Source organism: Lissotriton vulgaris, chromosome 11 (genome assembly GCF_964263255.1).
Source record: "Lissotriton vulgaris chromosome 11, aLisVul1.2, whole genome shotgun sequence".
Classification (NCBI taxonomy): domain Eukaryota; kingdom Metazoa; phylum Chordata; class Amphibia; order Caudata; family Salamandridae; genus Lissotriton; species Lissotriton vulgaris.
The window spans coordinates 958,649,864-958,676,687 of record NC_141699.1 but is presented as its reverse complement, the minus strand read 5'-3'; the positions used below and the strand labels follow the sequence as shown (position 1 = coordinate 958,676,687).

The 26,824-nt window shown below is 42.8% G+C and overlaps 1 protein-coding gene across 1 annotated transcript in view; it reads right to left on the bottom strand.

Moving 5' to 3' along the window:
• The window catches only part of LOC147683754 (vomeronasal type-2 receptor 1-like), a 264,173-nt gene extending 238,385 nt beyond the window's left edge, over nt 1-25,788 (bottom strand). Inside the window, exon 1 of the mRNA XM_086944906.1 lies at nt 25,379-25,788. Coding sequence (XP_086801032.1) covers nt 25,379-25,608 — 230 coding nt within the window. The 5' untranslated portion in view covers nt 25,609-25,788. The remainder of the gene's footprint in view (nt 1-25,378) is intronic.
• Between the last annotated feature and the right edge of the window lie 1,036 nt (nt 25,789-26,824).

Sequence of the window (26,824 nt, the reverse complement as noted above, 5' to 3'; positions counted from 1 at the left end):
GAAACACACATATCTACACTTCCTGGTCAGGCAGGAACTGAACAACGCCCAGATCCCCGGAAAAATTATTCACCCCCCTACGCTGGCCTTGCGTACAAAAGCCCAGCCCACTTTGCGTATGCATAAATAGGATAACCACGACGCCACATGTCCCAGTTCTTCCACACTGCCTCAGGTGATATGGCCGCATTCACCTCGCATATCACAATGCGCAATAAAAAAAAGGAATCATTGAGGTGTACACCATCCTGGCAATCAAAACTCCATCTGAATTGTGAACACTGCTGCCCGTAGTGTTTGCACACACAACAATGACAGCAGGTGAGCAGTGGTGCCTGGGTGCATAGGGACTGTAATTGAGGGCGGTGCTGTGGGAGGGGTGGAGTGCATCAGCCTGGGTGCGCAGGTGCGAACAAGTGATGTTGCCTTGCGCAATGATTTGATCTCTGACCTGATTCAGTCACATCTCTGTCTCATTTTAAAGACCTCCTGGACCGTTCTGTAGGCCTGAGCCAGCGGGCAGCGATGCCCTACAGACATGTGGCGTTGGCTTTTAGGGCACTTTAGTGACCTCATTACTACGTGTACATGCACACAGGCTTTGGTCACTGCATTACACACACACATTATGCTTCTAGCATGCGCTCTGTTCCTTTGTATGTGAATCCTTGTTATAACATATTATTATTTAACCTTGTGTATCGTCGTGCACTCCAACTCCTCTTTGAACCACGATTACCAATAACATAACAGTTAGTACTTCAAAAACGAAGGATGCACTCAACTAGTGTTTTCTATTAAGCTATTAAGCTTGAAATAAACCTTCATTTGCCTCCAGACGTTTCCACCATTAAATTATTTCTCCCTTTTCAGACACTGAATTAATTGACCGAAAATGGGCGGAGCGGGTGCTCACCTCGTAATGATGCCCTGGGCATTCTGACGCCGTCCATCGTGGTATCAAGACACCGTCTTTGACCGGAGACCTGCTCTCCCACCCTTCAAAAGGACCCCAGACTCGGAGCTTGCACCGGCATGTCGTTAGACACACCTATGGTGGCAGATGAGCAGTGAAGCCTCGGTGCGCAGGACCTACAATTGAGCACAGTGCAGGAGAAGGTGCTGGGGTTCAGCAGCCTGGGTGCACAGGTGCAGGCAATAATCTAATCTCTGGCCGTACTGCGGGAGGGGTTAGGTGCATCCGTGATGATGTGATCTCTGACCTCATTCAGTCACATCTCTGTCTAAGCTTAACAACCGTTGGACCGTACTGTAGGCCTGAGCCAGCGGGCAGCGCTACCCTACAGACATGTGTAGAGCGCATTGCTGCAGAAGGGGCGGGGTGAATCAGCCTGGGTGCGCAGGTGCAAACAAGCGGTGTTCCCGTGTGTAATGATGTGATCTCTGACCTGATTCAGTCTCATCTCTGTCTCATTTTAAGGACCGGCTGGACAGTACTGTAGGCCAGAGACAGCGGCCAGCCCTGCCCTACAGACATGTGGTGTTGACTTTTTGGGCGCAGCAGTGAGCTCATTACTAAGGTGTGTAATGCTGTGGCTTGAGTGCTGTTGAAAGGCGGCTACTCTGGCTGCGAGTGTGCTCACTGTGCAAAATATCTAAATGTAATGTACTTTTAGAGAAATTGTCTGGGTTTTAATTTTGCCGGTTTTAACTTTTGCTGACACACTCTCCTGGGTAGAATTTCCTTTACGCTATGACCCGCGGTGTTCACCTGTAAGAGCGGGCCCGCCTCCACTTGGGTCAGCGTTCTAGTTCTCGACCGTCCAATTGCTTAAAAATCACACCGGCGCGAGCGCGCAGTGGGCACACCAAAGGCAAGCCCGTCTGGGCCCGTCAGCGCCCGGAACGCGCCCAGCGCTAGGACCCCTGGTTGTTTGGGGCCCCTATTTTACTCGAGAGAGAGAGGCGCTGCTGAAGCTCCGTGGGGAGCGTTGCAGAGACTGCGCCATATTTAACATGGACGGTGAGAGGGGAGCGTCCCTGTACACTCATTGTCACTATCGAGTGGGAGGGGACATGGATAATAGTACGAGGAAGAATGGTGGGGAAGCTAAGAACGTAGAGGGGGAAAACAGGGTGGCTCTCACAACAACACATCCCCCACTCCCAATGATCAAGGGCCGGCGACAAGACCCGCGGTTACACCAGTAAACAGTCTTTTGTACTTACTTCTGAACACACGTACTGTAGTTAAGCACAAATATGAAGTAGAAATGTTTCTGAATTTACACAACCCTGACATGGTCTTTTTAATAGTAACCTGGACGGATGAAACTTCAGTCCCAGACTGGAAAGTGGCTCTGCCATCTGGTTACGCACTATGCAACCTAGACAGATCAGGAAACAGAGGGGGCGGCATAGCTATCATTTATAAAGTCGGCCTGAAGGTACAGGTGGAAGCAGTAGCTGATCCCCAGGCCAAAGCTATGCAATTTTGTGTTAGGCTTAAGACTTTATTTTATTTAACAGTTTATTGGTCTACGGCCGCCGGGCCCCAGACCTGCTTTTCCACTGGCCCTCATGTCCTACGTGGAATCCTGTACAGATTCCGAATTTTTCACAATATTAGGTGATTTTAACTACAATTAGGATTTGGGCACAAACCCTGAGACAGGGAGACTCTTAGACCTCATGGAAGCGTATGGCTTACATCAGTTAGCGTCTGAATCTACACACCAAGGGGGTCATATTTTAGATGGACTCTTTTCCAACCACCCTGACATTTTAATGGGCCGGTGGAGGCACTTCCTTGGACGGACCACAATGCGGTATTCTTCGAGGTTAGGGGTAAGGCTACCAGGAGGTGTTCCCCCCACAAAGCCACTAAGGTGACGTTTCGACGATGGAATAAGATAACAAGCAGAGATTTAGAGGCCGCTCTAAACCACTCCCCTCCAATTCTAGATAACGATAATGAGGTTGCCGCATCAAAGTTTAATGAATGGATCCTGAGAGTGGTTAACTGTGTTGCTCCTGAGCATACCGGAACAGCTAGGAGGCGCCCTCTGGGAACGCCGTGGTATGGCCCTGAACTTAAAGGGCTAAAGATTTAATGCAAAAAGTTCGAACGTCTTTGGAGAGTGGATTACAGTATGAGTAGTAAAGATGCCTACAGCGTAGCCTTGAATAAATATAAGGAGGCCATTCTAGAAGCCAAAAGAGTGTATTTCACTTTGAAAATTCAAGAGCTGGAAACTCAGCAAAAGAGCTGTTTAAATCTGTGACTTATTTAGCCAAACCGCAGCAGGGTAGCTTGTTTAAACCTGACCAAGTTTTCTGTAATCAGCTGGCGTTTTTTTTCCAGAACAAGGTACAAACAATATACGATGGCCTGGCTAATTCACCAAACATTTTGGCAGGTACACATCAACTCTCCCAGGGGGCAGAGACAGCGCCATCTAAACTAACCCGCTTTAAACCCCTAGCGGAAGAGCTGGTAACAGATATTTTAAAATCTATTAAATCTGGGTCGTCCTGTGACCCCTGCCCCCGGCCATCATGCACCTGGCCGTTGAGAGGATCAGTGAAATCCTTACACCTCTGATTAATCAAGTCCTAGCATCAGGGACTTACCCTGCAGCCTGGAAGACCACGAGTATAAGGCCAATCCGGAAGAAGGCCACACTAGACCCTACTGAATTTAAAAACTATCGGCCAATTTCGGGTTTGTCATTCATAGCTAAGGTCCTTGAAAAAGCGATCAATAAGACATTAACTGAATACCTGGACAGTAACAGGCTACTGGACCCCTCCAATTATGGCTTTCTCCCAAGACACTCTACTGAATCCACCCTGATCACTGCAGCCGAGAGGATTCGGAGAGTAGTGGATGGTGGGGGTAGGGCAATCCTTGTTCTCCTAGATCTGTCGGCCGCATTCGACACCGTGAACCACACGGTGCTGGTGCGGCGACTACAGGAGATAGGAAATAGTGATCTGGCTCTGGCCCTCCTCTCCTCGTTTCTAGAGAACAGGAAACAAAGTCTGAACAGGGACGGCCTACAATCGGACAGTTTTAATCTGCCCTGTGGTGTGCCTCAAGGTTCAGCTTTGTTCCCAACACTGTTTAATGTTTATGTGAAATCGCTGGCTATGCTCGTGAGGAAACATGCTTCACTTTTGTGTCGTATGCAGACGACTTGCAATTGGTGATATCTGTGCCAGACATGCCGGAGTTAACAGCGGCGTGCTTTCACGCCTGTCTGAAGGATGTCATGAATTGGATGAGTCTGGGCTTTCTGAAAATCAATACTGAAAAAACTGAAGTGATCGAATTTGGTAACCGGACCACCAATTTGGAACAACTCTTGGTGTCTGTTGGAGGCTGGGGAATGTCCTCTACCCGTTAAGAAGGTGTGGAATCTTGGGTCATTTTTTACTACAAACTTAGCATGTTGACTCAGGTGAACAGTTTAACATCTGGCAGTAGTTTTTTCCTATTAAAGACCCTGCGTAAAATCTTCCCGTTTATTCCCCTTGTACTGCAGAAGACGGTATTGGCGCCCTTTTTCTGTCCAAATTGGCCTATTTCAACACAATGTTTCTGGGCATCGATAAGCATCAGATCAGCAAACTCCAATCACTGAGAATGCTGCAGTACGATTGATCCTAAAGCTTCTGAAAGGCCACCCCACGACTCAGGGTACGAGGACATTACACTGGCTCCCCATCCAGCAGAGAATCTAATTCAAGGCGCTCTGCCTGGTGCCTAAGGCATGATACAGAGGTGACTCAGAGGACTGTCAGGACAGGTTCAGGCTCTGTACCCCCTCACGAGACCTACGGTCGGCCAATCTTGGCCTGATATGTACCCCAAGGTATTGACGGGCTAGATGGGGGGGCAGGTTTTTGTCCAGCTGTGCGGCATAACTGTGGAACAAACTGCCGGTGGCTTTGAGACTTCAGCCGAATCTTTTATCTTTCAGGAAAAGCCTGAAATCCCGGCTGTTTAATTCCGAGTAGTAACCAGCTCAGCACCCTGCCCTGCTTACACACATCAGCGCCAAGACGCCTCAGCATTCGAGCACTTACTAAGCTTTATATAACATAACATAACTAAGTGTACATGCACACAGGCTTCTGCCACTGCATTACACGCGCACATTATGCTTCTAGCATGCACTCTGTTCCTTTGTATGTAAACAATGGCATAACATATTATTATTTAACCTTCTGTATTTTCGTGCACTCCAACTCCTCTTTGAACCACGATTACTACTAACAGTTGGTAGATCGTACTTCAAAAACGAAGGATGCACTCAACTGGTGTTTTCTATTAAGCTTGAAATAAACCTTTATTTACCTCCAGACGTTTCCACCATTAAATTATTTCTCCCTTTTCAGACACTGAATTGATTGAGCCAAAATGGGCTGAGCGGGTGCTCACCCCGTCATGATGCCTCGGCATTTTTACACCTTCCATCATGGTATCAAGACACCGTCCCCAACCGGAGACCTGCTCTCCCACCCTACAAAGGTACACCAGACTCGGGGCTTGCACCAACATGTCGTTGGACACACCGATGGAAGCAGGTGAGCAGTGAAGCCTGGGTGTGCAGGACATACAATTGAGCACAGTGTGGCGGAAGGTGCTGAGGTGCAGTACCCTGGGTGCACAGGTGCAGGGAAGCGATGTTTCCGTAGCTAATAATGTAACCTCTGGCCTCATTCATATGTTTCATTTTAAGGACTTGCTTGACCACACTCTTTCTCGCAGACCCCAGCGCCCTAGAAAAACGGGTGACGGGAGGTAAACACTGAGGGCTTGTTGCAGAAGGCCGACGCTCTGTCTCCTCCTCCCTCTGTTATTTTGACTCTCCCTCCCCTTCTCCCTTCCACTCACCCCCTCTCCCTTCCCTTCTCGCCATCTTCCTTTCATTCGGACTACCTTTCTTTTCCTCTTCCACATGGCACACATACTTAGGTTTCATTTTTGTCTTGCAGGTTTTGTACGCTGCTTCCGGAGGAGTCCGACCCACATACTTCATGTTATACTGTTGTTTGTTCTAATAAACTTGTGTTTCCATTTGTTTGTGTTGTTTTAATAAAGGTTCTTTTTTTCCCAATAAATAAGTGAGTGTATAGGTCTTCTTTTTCTGACAACACTTGTCTGTAGCTTATTGTGAAAATCATCTCTTTATAGGAGGTTATGATGGAAAACATTTGTAATTTTGTGGTGCACCTACCAAATATGAACCAACAGACTATTACATAAATGAAGCCTGCGTAATTCTACAACTGCAAGGGTTCTATGCGTGTATCACTTTATAACACCATGAGTACTGCCCGTGTGATTACAGAACCAATAAGGCACTGCCTAGGACCACCAAGGCTTCAGGGATTGCCGAGGCCCACCCTGCATATTTAAGTAAAGCCCAGGAGGGTGGCGATCCCTGGATTTCAGTTGGCCTCGAAGCCCCCCGAACAATTAGGAAACAATACCCAGGAAGGTGGCAATCCCCTAGGCTGCAAAATGTCTCTGTGCCCTCCTGCGCCTAATTTACATGTGACATTAAGATCCCCAGTCCTACAGAGACCCGCAATATAATAAAAGGATTGGCCATGGAACATTACCCACCAGGGGCCACATTTAAATGAACGGGTGAGACCCTGCTTCTCTTTTTTTTCTCTTTCATTTTTGCCATCCGGATCCGCTCTATTAAAGCGATACGTGGTTTTCCTCCCCTCGCTTCAACTAGTCAAACAAGGATTTGCTATCACAGGGTGGAAGACATGCACCCGCCCTCTAATAGAAAACAAATCTCCCATCTTCTCCCCTTTAGGAAACGAATCAAAACATGGCTCTTTCCTCTACCCCTTTAAACCAGCTAGCCACAGTTCATTTCCCCCCGGCAATAAACCCCAGGAGTAGCTACTAGCGCCAGGATACCTGCCAGGTGACAGCCGCGCTCTATAAATATTTTAAATAAATAAATAATAAATAAATGTCCTGCGGATGCACACCCCGGGACATTGTATGAGCTGCACCTAGGAGGTTGTGCTCCCTAGGACCATGATGCATTGGTTGGTAAACGCATACTAACACTACTTATACATGTGTACTACAGCAACCAGAGTGTGGTGAAGAGGCAGAGGAAGCGCAAAATCTAAAAATATAAATCCTACCAGAGGTCGGATGACATAGTTCAATGAGCAGACGACCATGGGTTGAGTAGAAACAGCTACAAGAAGAAAACGGGTCTTCAGCACAACGCAAACAACTTCTCCCGCTCTTTGCCAAATTTATGTAGTGAAGAGGAAGACAGCAGTGGATCGTATAAGTAGATTTATTGCAGAAAAACAAGACACCTTAAACAGCCACCAACAGGAGCAGACAGCAAGGCAACCGTTTTCTCCAGTACCGTGTACAAACTCCCCAAGGTTCCCCTCATGACAGCCCTACATTCTAACATTACATATTTACATTCTAGTAGAATTACACACTAACATTCTACTATGACTAACATTGGAAAACTACACAGAGCACATGACCTTACAGCAATGACCCTATGCTTTCATCAAAAAGTCTTGAAACCGGTACGGGTGAGTAGTTCGCTTCCCACTCCCTGTATTGTATAAATGCAAACGAACACTACTTCCACAGGTATACCATGATTTTAAAGCAATGAGCTCACGATTTAGGCTCACAGTTTAATCCCCAAGTCTTTAGACCAGTAGAAGAAAGTAGTTCGCTACCCACTCCCTATATACTATAAACACATACTAACACTACTTACACAGTTATACTACAATGGCTAGTATCCTACAGTGCCCAGAGCCAATCACTTTACAGCAATCAGCTCGCTTTGATCCCCAAGTCTTCACACCGGTAGGCGTGAGTACTTCGCTTCCCGCTTCCGGTATAGTATAAACACATGGTAGCGGTCAGTAGTTCGCTTCCCACTCCCTGTATGGTATAAACGCCTATTAACACTACTTGCATAGGTATACTACAGCTTCCAGAGTCCATCCCTTTACAGCAATCACCTTGGTTTGATCCCCGAGTCTTCACATCGGTAGGCGTGATTACTTCGCTTCCCACTTCCGGTATAGTAGAAACGCACGATAGAGGTCAGTAGCTCGCTTCCCACTCCGTGTATGGTATTATCGCCTACTAACACTACTTGCACACATATGCTACAAAGACCAAAGCACATCACTTTACAGCAATGAGCTCACGGTTAGGCTCTCGGTTTCATACCCGAGTGTAGCAGCATATCATCGCAGCACCATGTCACTCTGAGCAACACCACACTTTCAGACCGGTAAGAGTGACTACTTCACTTCGCACTCCCTCACGGAGGTTACAGTGCTCCTATCCTCCTTTCTTCACCCTTTTTCCCCTTACTCGCTTCAACAGAATCACAAAATGGGGGCCAACACTTCCTAGTTGCAACCGCTCGCAACCAATAAGCAGCAAGCTCGTGCTCGTAACTCCTTAGCCAATCAGATGGCAGAATTCCCAAATATGGATATCTGTAAATTTTGATATTTCTCCAAAACTACTGAACGGATTTACACCAAATAAAAAAAAGCGTGCTTTGTAGACCAAGACCCTTCTCCCTGCCAAATTTCGGGTAATTCCGTTCACCTGTTCAACCTGTAGCCTTGTCTAAAGTTTCCTATGGAAATTAACATGGAAACAACACGTTTTGGAACCCCCCTTGACCAATCACCCCCAAACTTTCAACATAGGAGCTGATATGAACAAGGAATTCGTTTTGAAAATTGATGAGGATTCATCAACCAACGCCAAAGTTATAAGCAAAACAAAAATGCTCTTCCTATGGAAACTTGGTCCTAACTATAACTACCTTCTGGCCACCGCCAGTAGGTAATAAAACACCACACAATACTGAGATGTGCACAAGAACAACAATTCACAACAAAATCTTCTTGTTTGGTTTCTTTAGTTGTATTTTATTTTTTCTTTAAGTTTTATTCTCCATGTCAATCAATCCAAAACCAGTCTTAAATACTGTAAGCAGTCAGAAAAAACCAACACGTGTTTTGCGCTCCGCTGCGCTTCTTTAGGGCTGTCACAAACATAGACTGATTATAAATTAAAATCTAAACATAATATAAAATAATCTAAAATATTATCAATCTATTTAACAACACACTTGTGCTATTGACAATGCAATTTTCGCTATAACACTTGTTAGGGCCACAGAGAGTACATTAATTTCACGATCTCCCTTGGTGAATTAACATATATTTTGTACATTGGTCCTATCTCATGACATTACATCCCCACAATAGTCCTTGGTTTTTACAGACCCCATTAACAAGTTTGTTTCAAAGTCACTTTTAAAAAAAAATATTGATAAACTCCCATATTAAATAGTTTTGCCATTCCTGTGATCTACACACCAGGACCCCTTTAGACCATTCCAGGGGTATAACTTCTCATCCTGCTCTCTAATTACCTAATAGTTCTGTCCTTGGAGCTTGTTGTCCTTACACTCCCCTTACTTCAGTTTAAATTATTCGCTTCTTCAGTTATATGTTTCTATGGTATAAAAAAATTATATATAAAGAATCCTTTATTTTTCTGAGCATCACAATGGAAAATACTATTCCATTCATAAATTGTATTGGTTCTCACCTCTTAAAATTCTTTTAAGGCATTACAATGAATCCTCCTAGATATCTGCTTAGGTCTATGTCCTTCTGAATGGTATATAAAGCATGGTTTCCCCTGAATACAGGTCTGAAATGGGGAAAAAACAATTATATTCCAGGTGAATATATCTGTATTTAAAGCCTAAAACTTAAAATTAGTCCCTCATTACACCGCTATTGTTATAACTCCCAAAACGCTTTTGCTGTAAAGAAAGCACCCTTCAGTCTAATAAAAGTTCCACATTCCCCAGGAATAGTTGTCACATCAAATATGCCCCACGCTTACCGACTCCAGGCTGGAAGCCTCCTGGTCCTTCTCCTTTTGTTCTCAAATGCGTACTAGACTGAAGGGTGCTTTCTTTACAGCAAAAGTGTTTTGGGAGTTATAACAATAGCGGTAGGAGGAAAAGGCTTAGATCTTTTTGAAGTAGGGATTTGTAATACAGTGCCAGTGATGTCCTAAATTTGTTCAATTAAAAAAATGACAGCTTTGCTATTTTTAAATTGGAAATTGTTGTAATCCTTGTCTCAAACAATTTGAAAGAGGAAAAAGACAATCAATCCCTTATAGGTGAACAACAAATATATAATTCTCTGATCTGAAACTAAGGTAAAGAAATTAGAGGGAGTGGAGCTACAATTTGCAATGGGAAAACTTGCTCAAGTTCTTACATATATTACTGGTAGTCCTCAGATTAACTCGGTGAACAATCAGTGAGGGACCGAGGACCATACTCATTCATATTGACAAGTCAGCAGCTTTGGACACTTTCAGCAATCATAGCATAATAGAAAGACACAAGACTCTAACATACACAGATTTTGCCTCTAAATTCTTCAAGCGCTTCCTTTGTACACCCTCTCATACTGTACATCTAATTTGCTCGTGGTTCATTCCTCTGCTTCCTACTGTGGAGTATCTAAGGATCCTTTGTTTTCTTGATTATCCTTAATGAAAACTATGCTCTTTTAATTAACTTCAATGATCCTTAAACAATGCCATTCCTGCATCAGCATTGTTGCCGGTCTTCATTCAGAGAGGATCTGGGCCTCAGAGCATGAAAAACGGCCCGTTCAGGCACAGATCAGTACACAAGGACTGCTTCTCAGTTTGAGGGTGCAGCAGACACTCTCCTACCCAGAAGCAAGACAAGCTGCAGCTGCACAAGCATGTTTATATTGCACTAGAACAATGGAAGCATAGGCACAGCAGGCTATCTTGTTTTCATCCAGTCTCAGTGGAGTGTTACTCTATAACAGAGTATGGTGTGTGTTATACTTGGCAAGAAGCAAAGAATTACATAGTAAAATCAGTGCTTAATCTGTTTTAAAAAAGTGCAGGTGCCCAAACTTTTTTCTTACAAGTTCTTGGCCCACCTCTACCACTGGCACATCTTTCTTCCATCTCTGATGAGGTCCAAAGCCTGCAGTGCTCTCACTACCTGTCAGATTAGAGTATGGTTGAGGGGCAAGTATTTCTTGTTTGTGTGAAGGAGACTAAACGGTTCAATCATGCTCTTGCTAAGTAAATTGTTCAAAATATAACATGCTGGATCAGTGGCAGCTGGTTATCTTAGTAAGTGATTGCGTGTAACAGCTGACATGAAAAGCTGCAAATAAAGCAAGCGTGTCTTCCTAAATGGGATTCAGGAGCTTCCACACCTCTTACGATTTTTTTTAATTAAAGGGGTCAAATGGTGCATAGTGTATAATACCCAACATCAAGAGATTGTAGTGCAACACCAACTAATTTGACTGACTCTTGCACTTAATTGGCTACGTGATTTATACATGGCAGTTTGAGGGATGACTGACCATCATTGGTGTTCTTGTTCTACTAATTACTCTACCTGATCCACATACGGGTGCCTTCTTTTCATGGTGTTGGCTAATGGTGAACTAGTGGATATTGGTGTTGGACTACCTTCTCTTGATGTTGGGTATTATAGATGTGTTTTTTTTATGCAAACTATTTGATGTTCTATTCTACAGGAAGTATTGCTAAATAAATATGGTGTACTCTAATTGGCTGCTATGCCAATTTATTGTGCTTTTTATTGACTTTTTTGCGTATCATATGTAATCCTAATAGTGTCAAAATCATTAGTTGTATCGACTGTGTATTGTTTGTTGATGTTGTTCTCTGTTTATGTTCCGGTTGTAGCTTTGGTTATACTTATAGGAACTAAGAATGTACTATGTCCTGAGGAGAGCATTGTGAATGTGTTGTGAATGTGTAACACTGTGCGATCGAAAGTTCAACGCTGGTTCTTACTAAGTTCTAAAAATGAATATATCTTGTACTTAAAAAATGTGTTTAGCTGGAAGTGTATGCCTATGTCTTGATAGCAGAACTTTATCACATTTTGACTGTGTATTGTCTAAATTTAATTTTTTATGCTCTTTGTTCTACGTGAGTTTGCTTCTTGTTACCCTCTTCCTATCCATATTTACATATATATGTGTGAATACAAATGAGATTCTTTTTTCCAAATTGTCATTAATCTTATGAAATGTGCTACATTCATTGTATTTAAAGTAAATTCTTCTGGAAGCATTTTGTTCTAGTTATCTTGTAATTATTCCATCTCCCTTGAGTTTACAGCATTGTCCTTATTTGATCTAAGAAAGTACTTTGGGCTACTGGTTCCATGTCATAAACTCAGAAGATGTTGAGATTTCCCAGGATTCCCAGCAGGAGTTCAATTAGACTTTTGAAGCAGGCTGATGGTAGTTGTGGGTGTGGGGAACCAAATGGGAAATCACCCAGACCAAACCACAGGGGGTCAGCTGACCCTGGTTAAGGCAGTATGAAGGCTATAATTGTCAACCGCTAGAAACTGCAGGGGGTAAGAGGCTGAATCTCTGCAGAATGTGAGAGTATGGGGTGAAGCGTAAATCTCTGGTGGTGCATGGTTTGACCTTGGCTACTTCTAAATATCCCCACCACACCACTTGCTTGTTGCAAGTCATTTTCTCAGATCATGATTGCTACTGCTAGACACAAGTATAGCTCTTGAGGGTAGATGACAGGTGATAGCTCAGGCAGTTCCATGGCCAAACAGCAGGGTTAACATCCCTTGACTGGGACCTGTACTGCACAGCTACACAGTTACAGGAGACTCATGTTGTTGTGTGATTTCTCTGAAGTACCGAATCAGGCTGAGAAACTGCACAATAATATACATATGTCTGTTCATGGGCTTGGTCTGCTGTAACACACACAATTTTAACAATTTTAACAACACAGACTACATGCTTCCATTTAATTCAAGGTTCACATGCATTCAGGAAAGAGAGTCCCTGCTTAGTGACATGGTGGGGCCAAGGAAAGAGGCTTCATTTGTTGGCAATGGCCGACGCTAAGGAAGGAGCGGCATGGCATAGTGTAGAGCCTTGGCAAACCGCATCACAGCCCATAGGAGGTAAATAAGAGTCCCCGGTCCCTTAAAATGATAGGTGGGACCACCCACCAGCAACTTCCAGGACAAATTAACCACTGAGTAAGACACAGGTAAATGGCGCATTATGCCAGACAGTCTTTACAGTCTTCTGCTCAGCTGCTGAAATGAAAGGAGCAGCGGTTCTTCTAATTTGGTGTTTGGCAGAGTACAGCAACACTTTTTTTCACTTGATCTCTCCACTTCTACAACATGAACACAGGGCATTGTGCTACACAGTCACATGGAGGACATGGGCCATACAACCATGCCCCCATGTTGAAGCTCCTTGCCATGGTCTCAGATTGACCATTCATGCATCGTATGCTGGTTAGAATCCTTAACTTACCAGATGATCTTTGTGATGACTTAATGAGCTGAAATCTAGAAGGACCTCTGCTGCATGTGGCCAATTCTTGTTGTAGCCTACACATGGGTGAAGCATGGTGGAACTTCACAAGTTAAGTAGGTAAGCATTTCAATGAGTTCATCAGTATCTTTACCACCACACTGATTTTGCAAAGGTGCAAGGCCACAGCTGGAGATCTGGAATTATTATGAAATTGTGTATCTTTGACAAAATCCTGACTTTGGTGTGCTTACTCAAGCTACATATCCCAACAGGTAATATTTGGTAGACAATTATACATGTATGTTGAAAACATTACACGAAAGGAAATAAAGGAGACAGATATTCAATTACTCTTTTGTTGTTATTCATCTTGTATTCAAAGGGAATTGTAAAACAGGGTCATGATCATACAGTTGTAGCAGCACTGTATTCAGACAAATCAAATGACAACCATAAAATACTTGGTGCTCAATGGTGTACAAGTGAGAGATAGCGACGCAAGGGGTAGGAAAAACAGCGAGAACGGCGCAGGAAGGGTGTGAGTGCAAGTATCATACAGTGGGTGGCTGTACATTTCCCCCCTCCTCGCCTACTAGCATTGCCGCGATTGTCACGGGCATTCCGTTGATAGATAGATAGATAGATAGATAGATAGATAGATAGATAGATAGATAGATAGATAGATAGATAGATAGATAGATAGATAGATAGATAGATAGATAGATAGTTAGATAGATAAATAGATAGATTAAAGTGATTGTATAGTCAGTTAATATGGAATATTTTAATTCGGAAAATTAAAATTCACCAGTTATATTTAACTAAGATAACTATAATTCGAGCCCTCGCCATGCACAGTGTAGTCATCAATGATGTAATTTCAGATGTCATCATTGATGTTATCAATGATGTCATATAACATATCATAAGTAATGCAACACGTGAGATCATAAGCAGTGCATGGTTAAGGCGCAAATTATTGTTGCTTCAGTTAAGTATAACTGGTGAATTTTAACTGGGTTTTTTTCAGTGAATTTCCAGGGTTTTTTAATGTAAAGTAATATATTATTACCATACCTAACTGTGCCAAACCACCAACATGAATGGCCTCTGAGTGGTCGTCCGAGCTAGTTGTGAAGCAGAGGGTGCTTTTATGTACGATGGGGAAACCTCCTCCAGGTTAGATGGTGCGATTCTTGTGAATGATTTTGTAGCCGTCGGGGATGGTGGTGGGGGTGTCCTGGGCTGAGGTGGGGTTCATCCAGGTTTACATGAAGAAAGTGATGTCTGGGAGATGGAGTTCAGCAGCTCCCAGATCTCCACGGAGTGCTTGTGGAGGGAATGTGTGTTGAGTAGAATGCAGGTAAGGTAGTCAGGTCTGGTTCTTGTTGGTCGTGTGGTTGGTGGGTCTGGTGTGCGGCGGCAGGAGAAGGTGCAGTTGGGGCAGGTGAATAGGCCCTGGGTGTGTTTGAGCAACGTGAAGCGACATGTGGTGGTACGTCCAGTGTTGGAGGCATTGAGGGTGATGGCGTTGTAGCAATGGAAGGTGCAGGAACCAGGGCCTGTGCTGGGCGCGGTCCAGGCGCAGACGGGCTGGCCTTTGGCACGCCAGCCGCTCAGCCAAGCTTCGGCTGCCATTAGGAAGTGTTTGGGGAGGGCTGGACAGCTGGGAGGCAGTAAGCGGTTCTGGAGGGGGTGTAGCCACGGGACGAGCAGCGGCAAAGGAAAGTAGAAAAAGAGAAAAAGGCAAAAAAGTAGAAACAGGAGGAAAACAGGAGAGCAGAGATACTCACCACTGGGCCATATGGGTTGATCACTACAATATAAAAGGTGTCATTTTGAATGAGACAGACCCACTGTATGTCCATGTTTCAGAACATCAATACATTAAAGGCAGCCTTATTAGCTTTCTCAGTGGGTCATTCCCTTCAACATATATAAAGCAGACCCATTGCCTTTGTCAAAAGGTCACCACGATAGTAAAGTAATCATATTTTCCAAATTAAACTATTGTCAACATTATCCAGTGTATTTGTAATGAATACATACAATACAATGTTAATTAAAAATAAGTATAACTAAATCATTTTTAATAAAACAGTTGTAATCAAAACAACAATAATCTTATGTTTACATCTTTAAGAACAAACCACAAGGTGTTCCTGCACTCCAGCTAAACAGCATACTTCTCCAAACCAAAGTGCTTAAAATGATAGGAAGCTTCCCTGGGTCATATATTTAATGACCCAGAAGACTTACTGAAAGTTTTCTTTAAAAGGTTCTGAGGGCTGCTGCAGTCTCTGCAGCCCATCAAAACATTTGAAAAAAAATAGTTAGTGGTGCCCCTGCCCCTCCTTGAGACACCACAACAGAGAAAACAATGCAAATAGAAACCCCTCGCAAGGAATCATGGGGCACTGCTTTCTAAAGCAGTGAATATTTGATAAGCAGCCAAGCTGCTCGCCTAGGTTTATGCAGCCTCACTCCACGTTTTTTTTTAATGGTGGGTGCCCCATGTTCCAATTAGAACACCCACAAAATACTGCTTTGTGGGGGGGGGGCCTAGTTGTAGGGCCAAAGGGCCCTCTGCCCTGTTTTTATTTTTGATGGGTGCCCCATCAAATACCAGGACACTCACAAGATCTTGTTTTGTTGGGGCCAAAGGGAGCTGTCCAGCCAGCACCCGTTCTGGGTGTCAGTGGTTGATGGCAACAGTAGGTGTGCTCCTACCCACTGGGAACTTAATTTCTGCTCCCACTGCAACAGCACATTCACTGTCCCTGCCAGCGCAGGCAGGGAGGTTCTGTTCTGCTCCTGCCACGCTCGAACTATTCTGCTCCTCCCCCCCAAAGCCAGAAGCAATCTTTGTTTGTTGGCCTCGGAGAATGGCAACCCCAGGGTCAATACCTGGCTGGCTTTTTTTTTGTAAGAAATTGGCCAGGTCCAGAGGGATAGGGTCCCAATACCTGGATGTGGAGGGCGTCTCACACACCCTCTCCATATTAAAAATAAATAAATGCACCAAATTTAATTAGGTCGAAGATGGTCTTGTACATAGATACTAATCCTATAAGGCACTAAGCATTGCAGATCATAAATGGTCTGAGCTGAATCGAAAAAGTTGCAAATTTGATTGCAGCACTGAAAATGAAGATGTGTTTCTGAAGGGATTTAGAGGCATTGCTGGAGTAGGGTTTTTGGTTCTGCTGCTTTAAAGGCAGTATCAAGGATACCACACTTTCTGGTGTTCTGGCTCACATGTGTAAACCTCTGTCTGCAGCAATTTTTTTTGCTTGTGATTAAGTGATGTTGACTTGGATACTTCCTCAAATTGGATGACAAGGTAATAAGCAATTACATCACATAAACACAAAGAGCTGTTCATCCACAGCTTCTCTTCTTGAGTGTATTCATATAAGTCGAGGTGGGGGTTCCGTCACTCTCTTTCCCTGCCACTCCTCACTTTTATCGGAGATAGTGTCCTTCCACTTTACTGCTTAAGTTTCATAAAGCAAAAGTTTTTGCAAATGACAGTCAATACCCACATCCCCCTGTAAATATAGGGGTGTGGTTTTTAAGGTGTATCTAAAACCGGTTACATCAATGTATGTGTTACCTTTACAAAAAAATGTGCAAGTACAAGATGGCACCTCACATGCACACCACCAGTCGAGCTTGCGGATTGGTACTCACCAGCTATGCTCACTTTTCTCATCATTGGTAACCATCTTGCCTTAAAATAAAAATGTGTCCCAAAAATTAATGCAAAAAATTAATACCACAGTGATGTGTACCTCACGACTACCACAAAGACGAAAACCCGTGAAAATATCCCAACTTTATTCTTCACTTGTGCACTTATTCAGAATTTAAAACTGGCTGCATTTACGCAGACCACTTTATTACTCAGCCGACATGTTTCATTGCCAACAATCCTTCAAGGCAATTTTGTCAGGGCAGAGTCATCAATCACCAATATTGGACACTTGTGTTGTTATATAAAATGACATGTGGGAGCCTGCGTCACTCGTACCAGCTCTCCACTCCGTTGCACTAAAAAACTCTGACCATGAGTTACTCTTTTAGTCGTGTACTCTGCTGTAGTACAAATTTGCCTTCATAAACATGGAGCGCATTCCATCATCCTTCCAGCAATTAAATACCAGGAATCTTTATTACTCTGAGTCCCAGTTCTGACCTACCTACCTCCTTTGTCTATGGGTTTTCCCAGAGTATAAGGGGGAGTACTTAATTGGTAGTTCAGAAAATGTGCTACCCCTGATCCATAAGGAAGACCAGGAGTGAGAGAAAGTAAGATTGCTGTTAAGGACCTGCAGCATTAGCCACTACAAGTGAAAAGTATCAGCACTGCTTTAGGGACTCGACATACATATAGACCCACAAATCAACCTCATTGGAACAGTGGCTGCTCACTAATCGGCAAGCGCCAAGACACTATTACAACAACAAAAAGAAATAAACTGGTGGGAGAAATAGTTGTGTTCTTCTATAAGAAAGGTGAACATTTGAGATTCTACAATAAGGAAAATTAAATACTCCATTCGGATGAAGGAGCCATGGTTACTGTGTGAATTCACTCTGCCTTACAGGCAGGAGGTGAGGTACCTGAACATGAATTAAAATACAATAATATTCCTTAAAAATCACAACTGTAATCAAAACACTTTTACTCAACTGTTTACAGGAGATGTCCCAGGACTGAATCTAGGATCCAGTCCTGTGGTTAGAAAGGTAATCCATAAAGTAACTAATTAAATTTAACTAGAAATTCCCATTGAGCTCAATGTTGCATTCTGTTTCAAATTGTGTTGCCCATTGCAACAACTGTAACTACTGTACTTAAATGTCTATTGCCTATTTGCAAAGTATTTAAACTAAAGTAATTCATTCTGAGAAAGTATATTTTATAATGTAATTATAATGTAATTTAAAAAATAAAATCTAAAAATAAAGTGTAAAAAAATGTAGTAAATCAGTATCAAAAAAATAAATATAACAATACATTTAAAAATTATCTTTTACAAAACCCTTGAAATTCACTGAAAAAAACATAGGTTTCAGACATGTTATAGTTAGGAATTAGCATTTAAAAAACCTTTGAAATTCACTGAAAAAAAACATAGGTTTCATACATGTCATAGTTAGGAATTAGCTTTTAAAAACCTTAGAAATTCACTGAAAAAAACATAGGTTTTAGGGGTGTTATAGTTAGCTGGACATTTCACTCGTACAAAACCATTGAAATTCCTCCATCATAGTTAGTTGTACTAAGTATAACTCGCGTGCACGCAATCCACTGCTGATGATGTCACATATTACATCCTTCATGAAATGGTCAGTGACATCACTGATGACATCACTGATGACATCTCAAATGACATCACTGATGTATTGTATGGTTTTGTACGAGTGAAATGTCCAGCTAACTATAACACCCCTAAAACCTATGTTTTTTTCAGTGAATTTCTAAGGTTTTTTAAATGCTAATTCCTAACTATAACATGTCTGAAACCTATGGTTTTTTCAGTGAATTTGAAAGGTTTTTTAAATGCTAATTTCTAACTATAACATGTCTGAAACCTATGGTTTTTTCAGTGAATATATATATTTATATATATATACACACTCGTAAATTATGCAGTATGTGAACAAGTCGCTTACTAAGTTGGTAATTTGGCAAATTGAGAACCAACAGATATACAAACCATTATAAATAACATACACACTACTTTAAAGCAATGATAACTGACAGAGTATTATAAACATGCAGCACAAATCTACCATTCTCCAAGACCACTATCTCATACTAAAAGACGTCATTTACACTGCATATAGTTTCTTGTGTTTGTTAAGGTGAAACAAATATCAACTGCCTGCTGCTCTGCAAATAAAACAATTTTCTGCTCTAGTAACAATAAGGTAATTCAGATACCTCCGTTTTAAACAAGCATTGGCAAAGCAAATATAAAACTGGCGTTGTCTACCATCCTTTTGACTTTGTCAATGCTTGTTTTGGTTCATCACGGTTTTGTAAAACTTTATTGTTGAGAAGCTGCCGGGTCTCGATCAATCTAAAAAAAATGTCTAAAAGAAAAAATATTTTTGGGGTCTTAAAAAGAACCAATTGACATAATAGTCATTGTACTGAATGGAACTATATTGTGTGAATATTCTCTTGGTCAAAGAGCAGACTGCCTCACTCACAGTAAAGTTAAGTGGTCACAGTGGAGATACATTAATCATTAGAAACAACATCACCTTAAGTAATTCCATTATCCAATGTTAATATTCTTAAATATATTCACATCCGCATTTTGATGTGCAAAGTATCTGCATATTTATACTAAGGTGCTCCAAAGAGAGAGGAAATGAGTGCTCGAGAATGTATTTAGGTGAAGGTTATAAGAAAGGGAAAGGCAATGTGCAATATTTTTATCATAGAATAATATTGACCTGTCCATCCACATCAATTGCTCGAATGCTTCAGAAAGGGATTCATTCCTTTCTGATGCATTCAAACAATTGAGAAATACTATCAGATTGCGGATGTGAATAAATTTAAGTATAATTAAATTGGATAATTTAATAACTTAAGGTGATGTTTCTAATGATTAATATATCTCCACTGTGATCACTTCGTGCTGTACTGTATATAACCCAGGTCCAGTGGCTTTTGGGTTTCCCCATTGTTCTGTAACTCACAGTAAAGTTAGACAGTGGCTGAAAGGGGCTGGCTAATTTTTGTTTCATGGTGTATGGTGCGGTGGCCGGAATACAAATGTGAATGGCGCAAGGGACTCACGTCTGAGCATACCCTGCCAACTTAAGGCGAACAAAGCGACACAAAAGGGGATGATGGAGCGTTTGAGGAAATCAAACACTCATTCCCAGTCAACTGATCTGGGTTTAATCCATCACCATTCTTTAGCTCACTCCGCCACCCCAGTTCAGACATGGCCACATGCAAATCAGTCTGACCCTGTGCCTCATGGGAACAGTCCAGCCGAACTGCCAAGCCATGTCTTCCCTGGACCGGAAACAAGCATCCTGGGACCGGTTTCGGGTTCATAACCCTGATCAGCCAGGCTATCTTGAATCCAGTGGCAAAGAAAGCAAGGGACTCACGTCTAAGCATACCCTGCCAACTTAAGGCGTACAAAGTGATACAAAAGGGGATGATGGACGGAGCGTTTGAGCAAATCAAACACTCACCCCCAGTCAACTGATCTGGGTTTAATCCATCACCCTTCTTTAGCTCACTCAGCCACCCCAGTTCAGACATGGCCATATGCAAATCAGTCTGACCCTGTGCCTCATGGGAACAGTCCAGACCGAATTGACTGGGGGTGAGTGTTTGATTTGCTCAATTGCTCCGTCCATCATCCCCTTTTGTATCGCTTTGTACGCCCTAAGTTGGCAGGGTATGCTCAGACGTGAGTCCCTTTCTCACTTTGCCACTGGTTTCAACATAGCCTGGCTGATGAGGGTTATGAACCCGAAACCGGTCCCAGGATGCTTGTTTCCAGTCCAGGTAAGACATGACTTGGCAGTTCGGGCTGGACTGTTCCCATGAGGCACAGGGTCAGACTGATTTGCATATGGCCATGTCTGAACTTGGTTGGCGGAGTGAGTAAAGAATGGTGATGGATTACTTCCAGATCAGTTGACTGGGGGTGAGTGTTTGATTTGCTCAAACGCTCCGTCCTTTTGTATACTATATATATCCAGCACTCAATCCCAGGGGTGCCTCTAGAGGTGAATTGTAAGGGGGCCACAGGTGTGTGAACAAGGTAGAATTTATACATTTTAATCAAACAACACTGCTTTGCACTGAAAGGTATCTGGACAAATTCATAAGTGTGGTTGGGTGCAGTGTCTGTTTTTCTGTGTCACCTCCTGCTTCATTCAACAGCTCTGTTGATGGGGCGGTTGTGGGCCAATAGGGCTGGGTACGGTGCTCACAGAGGGACATCAGGGTCCAGCCTGTCTTAACTTACTTAGCCTTGGCATGTTAAGCTATAGAAGACTACTGAGGTTTCTATGAATTTAAGACAGTGCAACATTTGTAATGACTGATGTGGACGCTACTTAAAACATTTATAAATAAATATTTATCAAAATTTAAATTAATTGTGTTTGGATATGCCACGGGTGGTAAAAGTGTGCTTTAGAAGGTCCTATACAGGTATATAAGTAGGGTTACTTGTATAGCGCAAACCGGGCTAGGAAGCAACAGAGCCCTGAACATGGTCAATAGTCCAAGACTGGCCACAACATCCTCAAACGTTGCAGGTAGTGATATTCTATACTGCAGCCCCTGTCCAAAGTCCTAGAACATAATATTCAATGGTAGACCACTGGGCACCCAGTGCTGAAGCTAAAGCACGCTATATAAAGTCCTATACTATAACATTCCATAGTAGACTATTCGGGATGGTAGTTCTTAATTTGAGCCGGTGCTTTCCGGTCCTGAGCACCGGCACTTACTTGGTTTCATGTGCTCGGCACTGGCACCTAATTGTCAACACCACACTTAGGGCAGTCTGCCACAAGGTGGCGCTGCTCATATAATTTAGAGATGAGAAGTAGAACCGTTGTTTAGGAAAACAATATACATAAAAAAAATTGCTAATACCTGCCTCCCCAGCCATTCCTTTAGCTTTGGGGACCTGGAATAATCTGAACTGTTGCATTTACATCCGAGAGAGGTGATTAGTAATTATTTTGGCAGCAATGACAGGGTGATGGATGGTGCAAGCTGCAGTGGCCTCCTGATCACAGCCCTGGTGCTTAATATTTTACAAATTAAGCACTGGTATACCGCAGCCAGCGTGTGCTCTATAAGGTCCTATAATATTCAGTAGTAGATCACTGGGCATAGTATACCGCAGCCATAGTGCGCTCCATAGGGTTCTTTAGTATCAAATTTAGTTGCAGACTATTGGGGATGGTATACCGCAGCCATAGTGTTCTCTATAAGGTCCCATAACATACTAGTTGCATCATACACTGCAGTTGTAGTGCGGTCTGTAGAGTCATATAATATAACATTCAATATTAGACCACTGAAAATCTTGTACAAAAGCCAATGTGTACTCTATAAAGTCCTGTACTATAGCATTAAGTAGTAGACCATTGGGCATGGTATACCTCAGCCTTAGTGTGCTCTATAAGGTCCTATGCTACAAGGGATTCTGTAATCCCTGTATAAACAACGGTCTCTAATTTCTTTATAACCGGCGACCCTGATGCACCTGTGTTGCTTTTCTTTCTTCAGCTCTATTTTAATAGCTTATAATGACAAGCAAAGAGAATGTGTTTTTTTCACTCCTTAGCTAGAAAAAGCCTAGAATCTTTCTGCCTGTTTCTGCATGTTCTGTGCACTGTAGATTTTTTTTTTTTAACTGACCGTACTGAACAGTTTTTAAAGTTCTGTTTGCAACACATATCTAACAGGTTTTTGATGGGTTTTTTTTACACTAGAGGTTTTATTTTTATTATTCATGTTTGCAAACATGATCGCTCTTTCATATGAAAGAACTACGTGTCAAGGTTTTAAGTGGGTTGTGGGAAGGGTGATGGTGTGACCAGGTATTATATGGGTTAAAGTACTCACTGGTGTACATGATAAGGATATTGCAAGTCCACTCAGAGTTCCATAACATTATAAACAAACTGCCCTTTGTCCTTGTTCTTCTATATGGTTATGGAATTCCTTGGTGGCTTGCATTATCCTTATAATGTACGGCAGAGGAAACGTTATCCCTTATATAACAGTTGCATCACATACTGCAGCTGTAGTGAGGTCTGTAGAGTCCTATAATAAAACATTCAATACTAGGTCATTGAGCATCACAAACGGAAGCCATTGTTTGCTGTATAGGCCGAATAACATAGCATTCACTTGTACAACACTTGCATTGCATGCTGCAGCCACAGTGTGGTCTAAAAGGTCTTATAACATGACATTCAGTAGTAGACAATTCGGGCATTAAATAACACACCCTTAGGGAACTCTATAAAGTCCTATACCATAACATTCTTAAATACAACAAATTGATTCACATACCGCACCCACCTCAAAGTGGTAAGTTTCTATAACATAAAATTCAGTGGTAGAAGGACGGGCATCCAGTGTCACACCCACAATGAGCTCTGTTATGTCCTATAAATATAACAGTGAGTAGTAGACCTTTGGGAGTAGTATACCGCAGATATTCTGCACTGGGTAACGTCCTAGAACAGGGCTCTCCATACCGGTCCTGGAGGGCCGATCCATGCCAGATTTTTTAAATTACTACATGTATCTCAATGGGGATATCCCAAAAATCTGGCATGGATCCAGCCCTCCAGGACCGGTTTGGAGACCCCTGTCCTAGAACATAACAACTGCATCAAAACTGCATTTGCAGTGTGGTCTGTAAAGTACTACAATATAGCATTCAATATTGTACGATTGACCATCACACACTAAAGCCATTGGGTGCTCAATAAGGTCTGATAACATAACATTTAGTAATACACCAGAAGGAATGGCACCCACCACACAGTGTACTCCAGAAGGTCCCATAACAATAAATTTTTAAGTACACCAGCTGCAATCACACAGTACAGTCTTTGCGGCCAGTGTAAGGTCATACAGCATATTTTCCAAAAGGATACCCGTTGGCATCTCTTACTGCAGCTGAAGCCAGGGCAACTGGAATTATGCAATTCTGCGGCCGCAACTTTTTAGCAAATGATGGATTTGCTGCATTTGCCACATAATTCTTCACGGGCTGCACAATCTGCATACTTTCACACAAACATTTTTTTTTAGCAGAAACGGATCAAAGGCTAATAAACACCCTGCTAGAGAGAGACATCAGAGTTTTGTCTAGGGGCAGTTTTTACTTGCCATAAAGTAGCTCCGAGGGTTAATACCTGCTGCAAATAACTCTTACAGTGCAGATCACAGATTTGTACTTTGTGTGAATAGCTGAGTGGATTACCACTTTCGCCACAGAGATCCGTTTGTTACCGCAGTTCATAAGATACAACACTAATATATAACAGTGACTGTTGCGAACTGGCATCAAAGAGCTGCATGCAAACTGCATAAAATAGGTTAGGAAGTTATGTATTTCTCCCTAGTCTTTCATTATCTGTTTCTAATGTTGATGAAAAGGATTTGTTTGGGTAGATATACATTCTTATTAGTAAAGTCGGCCTTACCAGTGCTTTAAAACAAATGAAATGTATGTGAGAGTGTTTCTATGGAGAGACGAGGGCCCCTTTTGCCCGGTGGTCATGAGAGTAGGGCCAAAAATTATTATGGCACCGTGCGCCAACAGCTAAAGCCGGCCCTGCGTAAATGAGTTTCTATTATTCCATTTGAAGCACTGTGTATTTGGTTGTCGAACTGGTACTAACGAGGTGAAATCTCTGACCAGGCAGTATTACAATGTGTAAAAACGACAAAAAAATTAATACAGTTAAAAAAATGTGACGCATTTTAATGCATAATTTGCTTTTTTGTCGCATAATTTAGTCACCCGTGCTGCAAAATACGGTGTTCCAGGGTCGCATAATTCCAATGGACCTCTCTATAACGCCCTAAGACTTAACCTTCAGCAGTACACCATTTGGTATCGCCTTTTGCAGCCAAAGGGCAGTCTATAAGGCCCAATGACGTAGCGTATATAAGTACACCAGCAGCCATCGCATGCCGCAGTCTTTGGTCCTATATGAGCTCCTATAACAACATAACATGCAAAACACACCGGTTTGCATCGCTTATTCAGGCTGAAGGGCAGTTTATGAGGCCCTATGACGTAATATTCAGCAGTACACCAGTTGGCATCGCAATTGCAGCCACACAGAACCACCTGTGTCAATAACAGCTATTTTAAACATGCAACAGTTAGGGTCGCATCCTTACCCTTCACATTTCGGCGATTTGGGCTCCTCCCAGCTCGACTCATTGGTTAGTATGGTCCTGAAGTGGAACGGAAACATCCCTCCAATGATCAGCTCGTGGTCCTTCGACTCGACGAATCCGTGGATGTCAAATTTTCCAATCAACCTGCACTCTTCTTCGCCGCGGACAACCAGGTGACGCTGCAGGAAGAAGAAAAGTCCAAAAAGCATGCAAAAGTTCACCTTGCCCATGGTGAGCGGACTACCCTCGCGGGGGGACCAGCGGGAGCTTGTCAGGGCGCTTTATCAGGCAGGTCCTTGCGGTGGATGCTTCCGAGAAGCTGCTGGCCCGTGGCATGTGTGGAAAAGAGTCCCTCGGAGACAGAACCTGCGGCTGCTGTGGCTTCTCCGCTGAGCATGCTGTAATTGTCAATCAAGCGACTGACGCTCCTGCTCTGTGCAATGCGCGGAGCTGAGGCTTTGCATGCGGTGTCATTTAGAAATGAGCCAACGGCTGGGGCTCGCGCGCAGGTGCGTCGCTAATTGTCAAAGAAGAGGATGCGGGGGTGACAAACACGGAGCGACTCCTCAGATCACTTCTCTCACTGATTATCGGGGTATTATGCAACGAAATGCAACAATTCAGTGCAAACAATTGAAAAGTCTTAATTATTTCAGATCGCTTCTGTTGCTTTGTTGGTTTTGGCACGAGGCTCTACTAGCACCATCGGGCATATAAACAAGGCCTTTTTGACTAGGTAAAGCGCTACTCTTGAGGTGCACTTTTACCTACCCTCGGGGGCTTTACGTGGGCCGGGCTTTCCAGGGCTCAGCACCGGCAGTTCTATAAACATAAAATATACACACAATTATTGCATAATAAACATGTTAAAATACAAGCTAGGGCTCTACATTTTTGCCCTCAGGGTGAAGGAAAAAACCTTACCTCACCCTTCACTACTTTGAGGTATCGTCAAAGAGACTAGCTTTAACACCTTCAGTCTCATCATTTCAGAACTGAAGCATTTTCAGTATTCTATACAACGAAGCCGTAGTTGTTGCTGATTTACCTTACACAAACAACCATTGAAAAAGCCAATGGTTGTTTGTGTAAGGTAAATCAGCAACAACTATGGCTTCAGTAGTACATTGTTCTGTAGTCATAAATGCTTTTGTGAACTGGCTCAAAGCCTTTTAACTGGGCAGGCACAAAAAGTTAGATTGGTATATTATATCTGATAAGTTATTTTCCGCAATCGTACTTGTGAGGCCTGTATTATGGTTCCTAGATCCATATAGGTCTCTCAATTAGATTAATTAGATGTGAAAGTGAACACTTAAAAAAAACAGGCTACTCACAAAAGCAGACCCCAAAATAATTAACCATGCAAAATGTCTGCCTACTAAGTTTTTGACCTGTAAAAAATTCCAAATCCAGCCAACCTCATCTCCTTCTGACGTAAAACAG